At 35.6% G+C, this 18,440-nt stretch overlaps 2 protein-coding genes across 2 annotated transcripts in view; both read left to right on the top strand.

Moving 5' to 3' along the window:
• The first annotated feature begins 619 nt into the window (after positions 1 to 619).
• Positions 620 to 6,012, top strand: LOC112904965. The gene is made up of 2 exons (XM_025976348.1): positions 620 to 5,176; positions 5,686 to 6,012. Exons 1-2 carry the CDS (start codon positions 4,304 to 4,306, stop codon positions 5,797 to 5,799), a joined length of 987 nt encoding a protein of 328 aa, XP_025832133.1. The 5' UTR covers positions 620 to 4,303; the 3' UTR covers positions 5,800 to 6,012.
• Positions 6,013 to 7,679: 1,667 nt separating this feature from the next.
• Positions 7,680 to 18,440, top strand: part of LOC108741980 (disintegrin and metalloproteinase domain-containing protein 11) — a 248,754-nt gene continuing 237,993 nt past the window's right edge. Inside the window, exon 1 of the mRNA XM_025976347.1 lies at positions 7,680 to 7,727. Coding sequence (XP_025832132.1) covers positions 7,680 to 7,727 — 48 coding nt within the window. The remainder of the gene's footprint in view (positions 7,728 to 18,440) is intronic.

The raw sequence follows: 18,440 nt of genomic DNA, 5'->3' as shown, positions 1-18,440 counted from the left end.
CAAGCGCAAAGTTTAGAGGTAGCTTTTTCCTATGCGTATTCGGCGCATAAAAGGTTAAAAGAACGTGAAGATCAGGAGAAATTCGCTCAATTTAAATCTAATAATAATAAACTTTCTCAAAATAGAGTAATAAACAATAACAACAAAAACACATATTTCAAAAAAGAAACCAGTAGTAGTAATGAGTTATCTCCTAGGCCGAGTGCTTCATCAACAAATACGTTTAATAGATCATTTAATAGTAATAACGATAATAATCCAAATCGCCGCTCTTTTGGTACCCCCTTCAAAGGTTTTCCTAAGCAACCCCCAAAAGTTAACACATGCGAGATCCAAACTGAAAATCCCGAATCTGATCCTGAAGATAATGAAGTTGAACTGGACAATTTAAACTTGGATGTGAACGAAGCAGAAGAGGGTTGTTCGTTCAACTAAATGAAAATCCCTCAACCTTATGTAATTTTAAGATTAACACTACCAAAATAATGACAGAAATTGTTCCATTTATTATTTCAAAAATTAAAGGTATTCCAGTCAAATTAATGATTGATACAGGTGCCTCTATAAATTTGATCAAATATAAACCAGAATTGAAAAAATTTATAGATTTTATAGATACTATTAGTGTTTCAGGATTAAATGCTGATTCGTTTAAAACATTAGGTTCCATCACAACAAAATTCAAGGAAAAAAACGTCAAGTTTCATGTCGCACATTTAGATATAGAATTAGATGGAATACTAGGCATTGAATTTCTTAAAACGTTGAATTGCAATTTAGATTTACATCACAATAACATTTCTTTCTTAGAAAACAACGACAAGATCCCGATTCATTTAAAAAAGGAAACTAAAGTGCTTAATCATATAGTACTTCACAAGCGTGCCGAACAAATAATTAGGATAAAAACTAACTTAAAACCGGGAAGTGAAGGTATTTTGCCAAAAATGAATATAAGTGATAAACTTTTAATTCCTGAATGCCTAGTTAGAGTAGACAAAAATCAAGATATATTCACCACTGCAGTAAATTTGACAGATAAAGAGTTAAAATTTTCAGTCAATAAAGTAATTTTAGAGGACGCACCTACCCACGCATTTCAACCGAATATAATTAAAAGAAATGGTAGATTTGATAAATTAAAAGAAAATCTAAGGCTAGACCATTTGAACAGTGAGGAGCGTAACGAAATCCTTAAATTATGTTATGACTTTTCAGATATTTTCTATTTAGAAGGAGACCAATTAACCTTTACTTCTTTAGTAAAACATGAAATTAAAACTACCCATGAAAACCCGATACACACTAAGACGTACCGTTTCCCAAATGTACACAAAGAAGAGGTAAATAAACAGGTATCAAAAATGTTAGAACAGAAAATTATTAGACCAAGTAGTTCCCCATACTCTTCTCCAATTTGGGTCGTACCTAAAAAGGTTGACAGTTCAGGCAAAACCAAATGGAGAATGGTCGTAGACTATAGAAATTTAAATAAAATCACTATCCCAGACAAACATCCATTACCAAATATAGAGGAAATTTTAGATAACCTAGGACACGCCCAATATTTCTCTACACTTGACTTAACTAGCGGATTCCATCAGATAGAAGTTCATCCAAATTCAATTCCCAAAACTGCATTTTCCACTCCCACTTCTCATTATGAATTTTTAAGAATGCCATTTGGCCTAGCTAATGCACCAGCCACTTTTCAGCGAATGATGAATAACGTCTTAACAGGTCTTACCCCTACACAATGTCTCTTATACCTGGATGATATTATTATTTTTGGGAATTCCTTAGAAGACCACTGTAATAAATTGCGTAATGTTTTAAGACGACTTCGAGAACACAATCTCAAAATTCAGCCGGATAAATCAGAATTTCTCCGAAAGGAAACAGAATTCTTAGGACACATAATCACAACAGATGGTATCAAACCTAATCCAAAAAAGATAGATGCTGTCAAAAACTTTCCCGTTCCTTCATGTCCAAAAGATATAAAATCGTTTTTAGGATTAACCGGATACTACAGGAAATTTATTCCAAACTATGCAAAGATCGCCAAACCTCTTACAGGCTTGTTAAAGAAAGATATCGCATTTACATTTCAGCAAGAACAAATTGACTCATTTAATAAATTAAAACAAAGTTTGATTACCGCCCCAATTTTACAATACCCAAATTTTGAAGAAAACTTTATTCTTACAACAGATGCTAGTTCATACGCAATTGGTGCTGTACTTAGTCAAGGCCCAAGTAATAAAAGCCTTCCGATCGCTTATGCGAGTCGCACCCTAAATTCGGCAGAAGTTCGCTACTCTACAATAGAAAGAGAATTGCTTGCTATTGTCTGGGCAGTAAAACACTTTAGGCCGTACCTTTATGGTAAGAAATTTACAATCATAACTGATCATAGACCCCTATCTTGGTTATTTTCTATTAAAGACCCAGGTTCACGTCTCGTCCGGTGGAGACTTAAACTGGAAGAATATGATTATGAAATAATTTACAAACCCGGTAAACAAAATTCCAATGCAGATGCACTTTCTAGGATCAAAATTAATACTCTGACCGCGGGCATCGATAATATACCTAATGGAATTGATTTCGATACCTATGTTAGTGACGAAAGGGATTATTTTCATGAAAATACTAGTTTAGGTAAATTTTCAGATAAACAGCACAATTACGAAGTCATAATTATGATGGATAATCCAAATTATTGTCATTACATTCTACGTGACACTCAGGACCCACTTGTTAAGGACAAATTAGAATTGAAACCGTCACTATCATTCCCAAATATAACTTATGTTGTAGATAATTCGACAAATCAAAGAGAACTCTTCGATAATTTGTTCATAATATTTACACTTATTCAAAAGGGTGATCTATTTAGATTTATTTGCAGTAAAGATACCAGTCAAGAATTAAAACGAATGATTGATTACTTACGAAATAAGTTTAATTTAGATCCCGAAGTAGAAATTCAAATTTCAAACACTTACAAATATTCAGGCGACCCTAGAAGAAAACACGAAATAATTAAAATGCATCATGACCCACCAGCGTACGGTCACAAAGGTATCAATGAAACCATAAATAAAATTCAACAATATTTTACATGGTCAAAAATTAAGGAAGACGTTACAGAATACGTAAATTCTTGTTTAGAATGCCAAAAGAACAAAACGGTTAGACGAAACTTCGAATCCCCATTAACAATTACTGAAACTCCTACCTATCCTTTCGAACGCGTAGACATGGACATAGCTGAAATATATTTCTCTATTAAAAATAAAAGACATATTCTCGTCATACAAGACCAATTAACAAAATATCTGAAAACCTACATGTTAAAGAATAAGGAAGCTGAAACAATTAAAAACAAATTTCTAAATTTTATCGCCACGTTCGGTGTTCCTAAACGCATCCACACTGATCAAGGTGGAGAATTTGTGAATAAAATACTACAGAAACTCACTTCAGAACTAAATCTTCAACATACCAATTCAATAGGTTATCACCCAAAGACAAATGGTATGGTAGAAAGGGTAATTAGTTCACTTAAGGATACAATTGCGGTATATTCCACGAAAGAAAAAAATAAATTAGGGCCCAAGGCACTTTTAAATTCTGCCACGTTCGCTTACAATACTTCTACACATTATTCTACCAAATTGACACCGTTCGAAATTTTATACGGTTTCAAGCACCGGAATTTCTTAAATCCAGACGAAGATATATTAAACGAAGTCCCAGTTTCTAATTATTTAATGGAATCAAAAACAAAACAACAAAATTTAAGAGAGGTCGCCCGTTCAAACCAAATTGATACTAAAATAAAGGTAAAAGAAAAGTACGATAGCAAAATTAAAACCCCTATACCTCAATATTCCATAAATGACAAAGTGTTCCTAAAAAACCAATTACTAAATAAACAAGGTCAATGTAAATGGCTTGGACCATATACTATAGTTGAAATTATTTCCCATAATACGGTTAAATTAGATAAAAAGAACAATAATAAAGACTTTACAATAGTAAGCACTGAGCAAATAAAACCTTATAGGATTATATCATTTTTAGATGGTCCCACGAGCAACTCCTCGTAGAAAAGTTACCTGATAGTGGAATCCATCTCGAAGAAAAAGGACTCCTTCTCCCCTCTGATTCTAAATACAATATTCTGATTTATAAAGATTTAACCCCCCTATTCCAAAATTTCATTGTTCTTGGTATATATCAAAAAGAACTAAACGAGATAGGCGATAATATTAACAGAAGCAATTTCAACACAATGCACTCAACATTATTGAAAATAAGTATAAATAAATTAGAGACGAAATTAAAGGAAATTAAGTTTTTGCTACCGAACTCAAAAAGAACCCGTAGAGGTTGGTTCAATATTTTTGGAACAGGATTGAAAACCCTTTTCGGAACCCTTGACTCAGACGATGCAGTAAAGTATGACAAATTAATAAATGAACTACAAAGTTCCAATAAAAAGATTTTGAAAATCCAGGGTGAGCAAGCGCACTTGACAGAAATGATACTATCAGATTTTAATAATTCACTAGCAAAAATAAATAGTAACGAAGAGACTCTCCGGGAAAATATATTGGCTATAAAGAAACAGATTTTTAACAATAATATTAGATTAGATGAAAATCGCATTTTTTTACAATATTTGGATTTACTCACGTTATTAAACGATCTAGCAATAGAAATGAATAAACAGGTCGATGAAATAGTTGAAACATTGTCCTTTGCCAGAATCAACGTTCTGCACCCTAGCGTTTTGAATCACGTCCAGTTAGAAGAACAATTGAGTCATGTCGCTCAAAATGAAAACACACTGCCTTTTCCTTTTGACGATTTTAACATTTATAAATATTACCAAATTATGAGTCCTAAATTATTCATTTATAAAAAAGGAATACTAATTAAACTAACAATACCGTTGGTTAAGAATATTAAATTGAGATTATATAAAGCATATCCTTATCCCGTTAAATTTGAGAACGACCTTTACCATACTATCATTCCCGAAAGTTCCTATGTGGCAATTTCTGATGACCACCAATGGTACCTTGAAATGAATGAATTAACACCCACCATTCACACGGAAGATATAATCATACTACAAGATGCTGAACCCCAGGATACCAAAAACACTAATCGTTGTCTACCAAAATTATTGATGCGCAAAACATTCCCTCAAGAATGTGCCGTTTATAGCTTCAAAGCAATAGAAAACAACATTCAGCAAATAAATTCCACTACTTGGCTAATCGCATCTACCAAACATCTAGACATCACCTATAAATGCAAGAGTTACCCAATTAAGAAAGTCACGATAAAGGAACCATCGCTTTTCACCATTTACGAAGAATGTACCTGCTATTTCAACAACGGTCTTCGTATTACAACCAACGACCGACGAAACATAAGATTAAAGGACATTGGAGTATACATCCCGGAAATACCCCGAAATTGCTGTCATGAAGACATCAAAATTCTAAAAAGACTCGAAAGTCAACCCATTGACCTCAACTACCTAAAGGAAGAAAATATTCCGATTCTTAAAACAAAGCTTGCCGACCTACAAAAAGAAATATTGGAGGAATCCACTAAGAGTTTTACATCTATATATTCAACTTGGTTTTATGCAACACCAACAACACTAATTTTCCTTTTTCTTTTGACATACTTCTTATGTCGCTGCTGTTGCTGGTCAAGAATACTGAAATGGAGATCAACGAGCAATCATCTTCGCAATCAGAAAATTTCTAAATCCGCATCGCAATCTCTGAGCAAGAAAGTCGACAATGATCCAAATCAACCATCGATGGAGATGTCAACAGCCGAACATAAACCCAGTACCACCCGAAAATTCAAGTCGCCTACAATTCATAACGCCGTTCAAAAATAGTTACTCTAAATTGTAATCTTATTGAAAAATTAATTTTAGAAATAAATTTTAATTTTTCAACTTAATGGGGGAGGTGTTAGATACGTAACAAAGGGATAAATCATATTAATAAGACATTTTGCTTAGCTTTGCTTATTTTTACATATATAAAGTTTGTTGCAATAAAGATGCTTCACTCTATCTGTAGACTAGGCCTTACACCGTGTGTGTATTGTAGCTTTGCTCAATAAATTTTTTAAAAAGACTTTTCCTTAATTTGAGCATATAACATAGGTACTACTTAGTCAAACCGTGCACCAACGAAATGGGAAGGTTATACCCCTGCATGTTTGTCTTGATCAGGAAGGAAAGAAATTGTGGTAGACGGGACTATAACTGTAATTATAGCCATACACCTGCTCTAACCCCATTGACTACATTTGGTAGTATATGATAATGTACCTATTTGTAAGTAAGCTTATAAGTCTGAACTTAATTGACAAGAAACAATTTAATTTTCCTTCTTTTATAAAAGAAAATACATTGTTTCATTTAAGAGAGAAGGTTATACATTGTTACATGACCATTTTTCACCACAAAATTAGAAGCAACTTTTAATAGTAATGGGAAGAATAAATTAAATAATGGTAAAAGAATTTTATGAATGTGACAGAGAAAGCTGTACCAAACAGAATATTACCAACATAGTACATTATTAAGGTAAATGGTCGTTAAATTATGCATTCATATTAAATTATTGTAGAGAATTGAAAGAATATTGAAGAAAACGGGTTGATGAGAATTTCAAATAACTTAATACTAGTGCAATGTATCCTGCACATGTGTTTATTCACAGCAGATCACTACATCAGTGAAAGCGACTGCATCGTTGTTTTCCCCTTTTATATTTTTTCTTTTCACGGTAAAAAGGTCGAAGTGAAAAATAAAATACTTTTCAAAAATTAATTAAATTGTCTAGCATTAGCTTCAAATAACATACTAGGCATTTGCCATGTAATGAGGTCGGAGTATTTGTCGAATTTTGACCCAGACAGTTACCGGGTATGCCTTTAATTGTACGAAAAGCGTTGATAATACCCATTTGTTCTTCGAATAAAGCCGACATGCCGCGAGTGCATTTTCTTCTGCTGCACCGTAACTTAACATCATATCTTGAATTAATTTTAATTTAAATGAATGAAATTATTAATTTCCAAACCGTTTCAATCGTGCAGTTTGTAACTGAGTAATTTCAATGTAAATACGTTGATAAACAATGATTTTGATTTTACAAATAGGAGCTCAAAGTGTGTTTCGATTTTTATAGCATTCCTTTTACCAACAGGAAACAAACACTCAAAACAAATAATAATTATTTAGTAACTAACACCAAACGTCAACAAAGGATATCGACCTACTGATTGTTAACTTTTGTGCAATCGATATTATTCATATCATCTACACGGTGGAACTACATACCTATTTACAAATTGTCAGGGCTGGCATTAAAAATTTGACCAGTTTAAAAAAAAATTGTAATTAACGAACCTGTAAATACGGTGTCGAATTTTTGCGGAAGACCCAAAAGACCAGATGGTCAAACTGATAAGAAAGCAGATGACACGCTGAACGAGTTCAGCAAAGCCTTCAGAAAAAATATGATTTCGCCAGTCAAGCGATAAACAGCATAATGAAAATAAAATCCAAGTTGGAAACCAATTGCAAAGATATGAAAAAATACATCAAAAACAAAATTGACAAAATGGTGGAGATCTGTAAAAACTGCTGGATTTACGACGAGGACGATCATGTAGTAAACGAGAAACCTGTTTTCGCACAAGATCAAACCGCCGATTGTACCCGAAAATAATTTTCCCACTAACGATGGCGCTGTAAGTGAAGTTGTTAGAATAGAACTTGAAAAGTACGAATTATTAAACAAAACCCACGAAACAACAGACAGGATGGCTACCAGCTCTGAAGACATGATACGATTTAAAATTGTTAATGTAGCGAGCACGAACGTGTTTGTGTGCGATCGGGCATACGTGTGTGTGAGCGGCTTATCGATTCGCCGACTAGCCGCGGGCGCCTTTCTTCATGTGCGCCGTATCTGGAGAAGTGTGTGTAGTACCTGCGTTTCGGGAAAGCAATTAAACAGTTCAAATAAAAAGAAACTTTTCCGGACGGCTCGAAAAAGTTCCAGGAAGGACATAAAGGAAGACACGATCGCCGAGAGAGTAGAAATAAATTGACCGTTGTAGAAGTGAATCAAGAAATAAACAGCACAGTGAATAGTGACAGTAGTGTAAATAAATAGAATAATTACCTAAGTTTAGTAATAATTTNGAAAAAGTTCCAGGAAGGACATAAAGGAAGACACGATCGCCGAGAGAGTAGAAATAAATTGACCGTTGTAGAAGTGAATCAAGAAATAAACAGCACAGTGAATAGTGACAGTAGTGTAAATAAATAGAATAATTACCTAAGTTTAGTAATAATTTATAAGAGTTTTAAGTTCTTTAATAATTGGTGTAAATAAATAGTTATTATCGTTGTGAGTCTTAAAAGCTAATTTCTTAAACCCACGAACATTACAACTAGTGTCAGGTGTGGGGTTAAGTAAAAGACATTAAAATGACAATGAAGTTGTATGAATTAAAAGTAGCCGAGTTAAGAAGAGAATTGGAACGGGATGAAGCGACAAGCGGTAATAAAGCGGAATTTCTGTGACGGCTCGCGGAGGCGTTGAAATAGGATGACCATGATCCTGAAACGTTTCTCTTCGAAGAAGAATTGTCGCAAATGATGAAAAGTTTGGATAACAAATTGGAAGAAAATAGTAAGTTTGGAAAATAAATTGGAAGAAAACAGTAAAAGTTAGGAAAATAAATTGGAAGAAAATAGTAAAAGTTCGGGAAATAAATTGGAAGAAAATAGTAACAGTTTGAAACGTGAATTGGAAGAAAACAGTAAAAGTTTGGAAAATAAATTGGCAGAAAATAGTAAAAGCTTGAAACGTAAATTGGAAGAAAACAGTAAAAAATTGGAAGAAAAATTTAATAAGAACATGCAAGAAACAGAAGAGAAGATAAAAGTGCTGGAAAAATTGAGAGACAAAACCAATCGAAGGGGATGTTGGCGCATCTAATACACTCAACGAAGCTAGCCAAATCAGCCAAGGAAGTGCTATAGAGTCCAGAACACGAGTAAAACCACCAACGTTTGACGAACCACATATCACAAACAATTCAAGGCGGCTGCTAAGGCGAATAACTAGGCGCCTGAAGAAAAAGCCATTGCGTTGACCGTTGTGCTTCGTGGAGATGCATCTGACATTTTGAACACCCTTTCCCGGGAAGAATTGGCGGATTATGTACAGTTGGTAAAATGGTGAGAGTTGCGCTACGGCGAGGCTCATTTAACAGCGGTGTATCACATCCAACTGAAGACCCGTCAGCAGAATTCAACGGAATCCATACAAGAATTCGACGCCGATATTGCAAGACTGTCTCGACTGGCCTATCCTAATACTCCAGAATAATTGATGGAAAGGTTGACAGTGGAGGCATTTACTGATGGACTTCGGCGCAGTGACACTCAACAACGAATACGCCTTGACAGACCTAAGACGCTAGCGGATGCATTGGCTCGTGCATTGGAATACGAAACTGTTAAACGGGCCTATTGCAAACAGGAAAGGGTACGACTACTGCGTGAAGAAACGGATTCGTCAGAATCTTTAGAAGAAACCCTCTGCCGAATCTTCTCCAAGTTCAATAGAGCAACCCGAAAGTTAGGATGTAGGAATTGCTGCAAACTAGGTCATACGAGGAGGCAGTGTAGGAAAAGTACTCTTTTCTCAAGTACTCGACGTCAAACAGACTGCTAGAAGTATGATCGAATGGAAAAGAATGAAGAGGCAATTCAACGCATCACGGTAATCGATGACGAGTGGTTACCTGAAAATATAACAAACGGAAAACGGCCAATGTGGCAGCATGTTTCGTCCTGTACCCAAGTACTACAATCTTTATGGGCTCAGTGGGACTCAATGGTTTTGGAGGATGGCATCCTGAAGGGTGTTGTGGAAAGTCCACATGGAGAAGAAGATAGGAAGCAACTGGTTATTCCTCGAAACAAGGTTAGAGTTGTTGCAGTATCTTCATGATGGATCATCTGGTGGCCATTTTGGAGTGAATAAGACGCTTGGGAAAGTTCGAGAGCGATTTTATTGGGTGAACTGTAAGGAAGATGTCAAGAATTGGTGTAAGAAGTGTACCACCTGTGCCGCGAGTAATGGACCACAGAAAAGCCAAGGGCGCCAATGCGTCAATACAATGTCGGTGGCCCCTTCGAACGAATCGCAATCGATGTGGCGGGTCCATTCCAAGAGTCCGAGAAAGGTAACAAGTGCATCGTGGTCGTGATGGAATATTTTACCAAGTGGGTTGAAGCCTATGCCCTTCCGAACCAGGAATCGCAAACCATAGTTGAGGAACTGGTGAATGAGTTGATCAGTCGTTTTGGGGTGCCCTTGGAGTTGCATTCAGACCAAGGGAAGAATTTCGAATAGGCTATATTCCGTGGAAGATGCGAGATACTAGGAATAATGAAAACTCGAACCACTCCACTCCATCCACAATCGGACGGCATGGTTCAACGAATGAACCGGACCTTGATTAAATATCTCTCCAAGGTAGTGTTTGACCACCAAAGGGACTGAGACCGCTATTTGCCTTTATTCTTAATGGCATACCGTTCACCTGTCCACGAAACGACTGGCCAAACACCTTTTAGGAAGGGAGTTACAACTACCTTGTGACCTTAAATTCGGCTGTAAACCAGGAGATGAGTTGGCTGAGAAGATTATGTTACCAACTTCTGAAGAAAGCTTAAAGATATCCACGAGTCGGTTCGTCTGCATGCGCACATTGCTAGTGACAAGATTAAAGAAAACTACGACATCAAGGCTACAGCAGATGGTTACCAAACTGGAGATCTTGTGTGGTTGTATAATCATTGGCGTCGCCGTGGGCTATCACCTAAGTTCCAGCAGAATTGGGAAGAACCCTATGAGATAGTGAAGAGGATTAACGACGTGATCTACCGAATATAGAAAACTCCAAATGGGAAGCCGAAGGTAGTCCATTTTAAGAACTATTCCTTCCGAACTCACATTCGAAGACTTCATGAAGAAAGGCCCCCATGTTAACGGGACATTTGGAGTGACGCAAGAAATCCGACGAAACCTCTTGATATATCCAAGAAATATTCTCTGGCCCATTGCGTTTCGAAGGATCGCAGAATGAGCCCTGGTATCGCAACCGAGTTCAAACGGAGATTTGGCGGTTTGGAACATCTTGAAAACCAAGTACAGAATCGGACCGAACATGAGAAGAGCAGATAAAAGTTGGTCTGTGTTCTGTCGGAGCTGTCTGCGACGCGCTGATGAGATCCAAAAAGATCGAAATCGCGATCCGCGTCTGACAGTTTCGACAGAATACAGATCACTTCGAATAATTTTATTCGATTATGGTAACATGCCTATCATCCATATATTTAAATGGACCTTGTTGGAGCATACGTAATCCTAAAATGTAACATCGTACTACAGATGGCATTCTCCGCCCCATTTGTGGTATTTTCTATTTAGATCAGAATTATCATACCAAACTAAAACAAAAATTTACTAAAACAGTTTAATGCTGTTTTAATAAATTTTAATAATTCAATGAAGAAAATGGATAAATGATATTGAACAAATATATTGAATGACATACAGATGATAAATATGCATGGGCATTGAATGGCCACTGTGCATGAACGTGTTTGATTGCATATCTTCAAACCACAGATAGTTGACAGCCAACCGCCGATGTGTTTGCGAGGTGGCGTCAGGCGTGTTCCACTATTACATCCTCCTGACAAGAAGCAAAACAATTCAGGGAAAAATACGAAAATATCACAATATTAATGAAAGAGATAGAGGTGAGATTGTAACAATTCGTTTTATGTTAAGTCAGTAGATTTAGAAAATGTACTACCTGAAATGGAGGTTGATAATATTAATGATTTTGATATTAATAACGAAAAAATATTGGCAAACTTCTTTACAGATTCTGGTGCAACCGAACATTTAACAAATTCTAGGTTAATCTTTAGGACTTTTAACGAAAATGATAACATGTGGATAAGATGTGCAAATAACGACCCTCTAGCGGATTTAAGGACGAAGGGAACAGGAAATGTCAAAATTAAAACAAACAATGGAAAGGGGATACAGTTTGTGCTAAATTATTATCAGATAATTTATTATTATATTGAAAGTATATACTGGGATAATTAAAAAATCGATATTTTTGACCCTTCGTCAAATGAAGTATTTATTTCGGGAATATATAAACAACCCTTATGAGTTGTAAAATTTGAAGTAGAAAACGATGTTGATAAATTTAATTAAAGTATAACCGAAAGCAAAATAACATCATTGCATAACTAATGACTAACGAAGTAAGGAAGGATCCTAAATATTTAACTCAAAGTGTTACGGCACTGATGGAGCTAGAAAATGAAATAAAGCAACCCGAAAATACAATAAAACAAACAGGTGTAACGATTAACTCAGTTACCTATTTATGTTCCAAATTCAACCACGACAAAGAAACATCTCGATAAGGATGAGTTTAAAGTAGATACAGAACAAAACAAATGTAAGAGAGATCAAACTATAGTTGACATGATAATTTTCAATAATTGCAAATTCGATACAGCAGTGTGGGACAGACAGCTAAACGGTCTTAATGAGTTACCCGTGGTGGAATTATTAGAAAACGAAGAGCCATTTAACGAAAAGTATAAAAAATTCAATGAAAACAATGAGGCAATGTTATGGCATGTTAGGATGGCTCATGTATTAGTAGCTTTTTTAAAATTTCTACAAAAAAAGTTTCCAGGAAACAAACGACTACAAAGTGCTGTATTTGACAATGCACTTCTAGATTGTAAGTATGCATGATACCCAAATTCAGCAGACTACCTTTTTAAAAGACGCGACAACAAGCACCTACACCGTTACGGATTGTTCACTTTGCTGTTACCATACCCATAACCCCTCTTCCTATCCATAGTACAAGCATGTTACTGTTTCCATAGACGATTGTTTCCGATTAGCAATGGCTTATCCTACGAAAGCCAAAACTGATATTAGTCATTATTTGGAAGGCTTCATTAAAAGTGCTAGAAACATTCTTGGATACAATACAAAGGTGTGCTACTTACAAATATATCAAGGAATCGAATACTGAGATTACACGGTTGATGTGCTAAATCGTTTAGGAGCCGAACGGATTGCAGAACACTTTAAGGAAAAAAATCAGAAAAAGGCCAGGGCTTGTATGTACGATTCGAAACTAGCCGGAAATATGTTGTACCTAGCCTTAAGTGCAGCAGTGTATGCGTAAACCGAAAACCGCATAAATCAAACAAAATGATTACCCTATTGCAATTATTTGCACCAACCTATATCTTTAAAATAAACTAAATAAAAGGTTTTGATTGTTTGGCATATATCAAAGTTCAAAGAAATACAGAACCGAAATTTGAATACGGAGGCAGAAGAGTAGTACTAATAGGTTATAGATCAGCTGGATATGTTTTTCTTAAATCAGAAGAGGGAATATACTGTAATAAAAGCAGAGATATCAGGTTCAACGAAAAACTGGTCTACGGGGATAAGCATAACATAGATAGCATTAAGAGTTGGGTAAACCTATTTGAAGAAAAGGACAAAAACAAGAACTAGACTAGGGAAAAAGAAACGATCAGTTAATCTATACCAGACAGTGAAAAAATAAAGGACACAAGTTTTTCTGACATAGCTTGTTCGTTGGGACACAACCCAAAAATAATTTTGACTGAAGAAAACGACGAGTCAGAGGTAATACTGAAGACGAAGTACGAGGGTGGATTGATAAGTTTCCGGCCTAACCAAGAGATGACGCCACTAGGCCTACCTTGAGGTGACATTCTATAGTACCATCCTTGGATAGCTTGTAGCTATAGTTTCAGCCCGATCTCCTTGCTAGTGTAGGTTTGACAGCACGCTGAACAAGACGCCTCTGTGGTTTTCGTAAAAATGGAAAAGCAGGAAAATCGTGCTGTCATCAAATACTTTTATTTGAAGGGGTTAACGCCGAAGGAAATTAAAAAAGAGATGGACTCAACACTGGGGACATCCTCCCCGTCATATTCAACCGTTAAGCAGTGGGTTTCCGAGTTTAAAAAGGGTCGTGTGAGCACCTCTGATGGGCCTCGCTCAGGACGCCCCGTTGAGGTCACAACTCCAGATATGATCGAAAAAATTCATCAAATAGTGCTGGGAGACCGCAGATTGAAAGTGCGTGAGATAGCTGAGACCTGTAAGATGTCATATGAACGTGTGCAACATATTTTGCACCAACATTTGCATATGGAAAAGCTCTGTGCAAGATGGGTGCCGCGTTTGCTAACAGTCGACCAAAAATTGATTCGAAAAAACATTTCTACCGCAAATTTGTCATTGTATAAGCGTAATCCAAGCGAATTTTTGCGTCGATTCGTAACCGTTGACGAAACGTGGGTCCACCACTACACTCCTGAAACCAAAGAACAGTCTAAACAGTGGATTGGACCAGGGGAACCAACTCCAAAGAAGGCAAAAACAATTTTTTCGGCGAACAAGGTTATGGCTACTGTTTTTTGGGATGCAAGAGGTATTATATACATTGATTACCTTGCAAAGGGTAATACTATCACTGGTCAATACTACGCAGACTTATTACAACGTTTGAGCCACGAGGTGAAAATTAAACGACCTCATCTGGCGAAGAAAAAAATCTTGTTTCATCACGATAACGCACCAGCGCACACGTCAATCGTTGCGACGGCTAAAATCAACGATCTAAAGTTTGAATTGATGCCGCACCCTCCTTACTCTCCAGACCTAGCCCCGAGTGACTATTTTCTGTTCCCTAATCTCAAAAAATGGCTTGGCGGTAAGAGATTTGCGGACAATGAAGAAGTAATCGAAGCTGTAAATGGTTATTTTGAGGAGCTTGACGAATCAGTCTATAGAGATGGCATTAATAGACTGGAACACCGCTATGAGAAATGTATCAGCCTTGGAGGAGATTATGTTGAGAAATAAAAAAAAAAAATTTTTAAAAACCTTGTTTTTCTTGGTCAGGCCGGAAACTTATCAATCCACCCTCGTATATTATGGACCCCTTGGAAGAATAATTCAGGACCCTACTTCATTCAAAGAAGCCATCTTAACGGCAGAAAGAAACTATGCAATGCAATAAATGACGAATCATAAAAATTAAGGTATGAGAGTTAGTTAACAAACCAGAAATAACAAAAGATTAAAGGAAGCCAAATGTTATAGATTCAACGTGGGTTCTAACAAGGAAAACAGAAGCCATTGGAAAGCAAAAATTTAAAACTAGATTAGTCATTAGGGGACTTAAAGATAAAAGCTGTTATGATCTAAAGGAAACTTACGCACCTGTTCCACGTTTATCAATTGTAAGATCTGTAGTTGCTATTACAAAGAAATACGATAGAGAAGTCATCCAGTTAAATGTAAAGACAGCATTTCTTAAAAGCACCATTGACGAAGAAATTTATATGGAAATTCCAAAAGCAACTCAATATTCTGAGGAACTCACACTAGGGAAGGTGTATAAGATTGAACTTGAATTGTATGGTTTACGTATTAATCCAAAATGATGAAATGAATGTTTCTCGAAGACAGCGATAAAAATTAGGCTAATTACAGACGTTATTGAGCTTTGTCTATTTACATGGCGAAATAAAGAAAGGTTTTTAATTTTGCTTCTGTATGCAAGCAACGATGAGAAGTTACTAGAAGTAAAAACAAAATTAATGCACGATTTTGAAACAACAGACCTAAGAGAGTCTAAGTTATTTTTGGAAATTGAAATAAAACGAAACAGAAAATATAAAACTATAATCTTAAGCCAAGAAACTTGCATACGAAAATTGTTGGAAAATTTTGGATTTGACGAGCCTATGGTGACTTCACAAGTTATGGATCGGGAGCGAAAATTAAGGAAAAAATCTAATGAAGATAAAGAATTAGAGAACACTAGAAATAAATGTAATGTTCTATATAGGAAAGGTACAGGTTCTCTACTATATTTAGATAATACTACCCGGCGTAAAAAGTTTTTCATTTGTGTTAAACCTCATGTTACTTGTGTTGGCTGGGTTTAATTGTCTTTGTTTCTTTTCACTTAAGTTTCCCGGAATATATTGCGCTGCTTGAATTATTTTCTTTCTTAATGTAATTTTATTTAATTTTCTAAGCGCTTTTCCCATGAAGGGTTTTCTTGAGATTTCTTATATGAATTTGGCTTATTCAATATGCTTGTTGCTGTTAATGCCCTAGCATAGATCATATCAACAACATTTTCTGGAGTGGGTTCTGGTATACCACACATTTCTGTAACATATTTTCTATTAGTAAGTTTAAGATATTTATAGTTGCCATACCTTTATTCCCGTTCTCTTGTAATTTAGAAATCATTGACATAAATGTTGCATCCATTCCTTCATGCTTGATAAGATTTTCTAGCTAAACTCGTTCATTTTCCGTGTTTATATGAAAATATTATTTTCGGTAAGTGTACTGTCTATTAAACATTGTTGTTGCTTATGGGTAGTTAAGTAAGATCTGGGTTATCCTCTGCCAGAATATTATTTTCCACGATATTTTCATCATACTGATGTTGAAAAAAGCTTATAAATTCTTGTTTTATAATTTTCCTTCCAGACAATGGTATCACCCTTATTTGGTCAAATAATCTTTGTTAACCTATAAAATTAAGTTCAGGATAAATTTCAGTGAATTTTCTATGCAAAAGTGGTCTATAGTTCGTTAGATTGATATCCAGTTCAGTCACTTCGTAGTAGGAACGAAGAAGTTGCCTATTTATGTCATTAGTCCAATTCATCCATTTTCTACGAAGGCCAGCTGCAGTTGTCAGCTGGGTAGTTTAAAATTCATCAAATATAGTTGGATTTGTGTTGGTAATACTAATAATGTAATAATTCCAATAATAAATAACTTCTTTGTTCGCTAATTACATGTTAAGGTGGGCTGATGCCAAAGAACTTCACTCACATCTTTGGGGATATAATACGGAAACCAATTTTCTGTTCTTAAATTTGATAGATCTAACAATACTTCTTGCCCGGAAATGTAATCGGTGATTATTAAAAACTCCGTTTCTAATTTAACCTGTTGTATGACAAGGGGGACATATCAGTGATGTTAAGAAATCTGCGTACTATTCCGCATGTATCAAGGTTTACAGATCGCGGCACTTAGGTGCGTAAGTTTATGCGGCTTCAACTCAGCTAGGTTAGCATCGAATGTTTTAAGTATAACGTCTATTGATGAAATTATTTAGAATAATTCGAACTGTGTTTTGATTCCGCTTTAATTTTTTTCCTTCGGTAAAGAGTATACTGTTCGTTTCAAAAAGTTGGACATATGCCCCTTCCCTTTATTAGGATGCGCCGTAGCATATTTCCAAATGCAATCATATTTGTCTGCGCAGTTTATTTCTACACCGATCATCGAGCGAGAACTAGACAAAAGTGTACAGTACCATTTACAAAATTATTTAAACTGTCTCGTTAAAATTTAAAAATATGCTTTATCTAAAAGCATATTTAGACAAAAATAATAACAAGTGAGTTAAATTAACGCTCTACACACCTATAAAACTTTTGCTTTGTTTTCTATTGTTAATTCATATACATTTTTGTTTAATAAATTGCTAAACATTTTCGTCTAGTACTGTACAGTTGTAGCCGATGCTCTAAGACTGCCCATCGAGAGCTCTGCTCGTTCAAGCTTGTTCCAACTATTTCTGTCTTACTCTTTCTATGTTCGCGCAGATTTCTTCAAGGTCACAATTCTAACAAATTGAAATAGACTGTATTTTTGAATTTTGTCAACGTTTTTGTTTAAAATTTTCGGTGTTGGATAAAGTAACATCTATTAGGGAGGTTGTTTTGGTTTCATTGACGATAAATGTGATGTCAAGCTTATAGTGATTAATTATAATTATGTCTCTATGCTAATAAAGCTGAACAATGTGGTTTTCTAGTATATTTTACAATTTGTATTTATAGTGCGGCTCTATCTGATCTACGAATTTAAACTTTTTGGCTAATGGCGTGCGTATCTGTTTAGCAACATTATTATGCCTGTATTGTGGGCTAGCTAAAAATGAGCAACCTCCAGTGATATGGTTAATTATTTTGCGAGATGTGTTACATGCGCGGCATGCGTTGGGTGAAACTGTGGGATAGTTCTTTGTTTCTGTTACTTTGTCGTGAATCGCTATCATGAATCCCTCAATTTCTGAGAATATAATTCCTTCATCGAATAACATAATTCAAAATGGTCTGCATTCTGTCGAAACTGCCATACACGGATCGCAATTTC

This window comes from Agrilus planipennis, unplaced genomic scaffold, assembly GCF_000699045.2.
Source record: "Agrilus planipennis isolate EAB-ADULT unplaced genomic scaffold, Apla_2.0 scaffold284, whole genome shotgun sequence".
Lineage (NCBI taxonomy): Eukaryota > Metazoa > Arthropoda > Insecta > Coleoptera > Buprestidae > Agrilus > Agrilus planipennis.
This window is presented reverse-complemented; position numbering and strand designations above follow the sequence as displayed.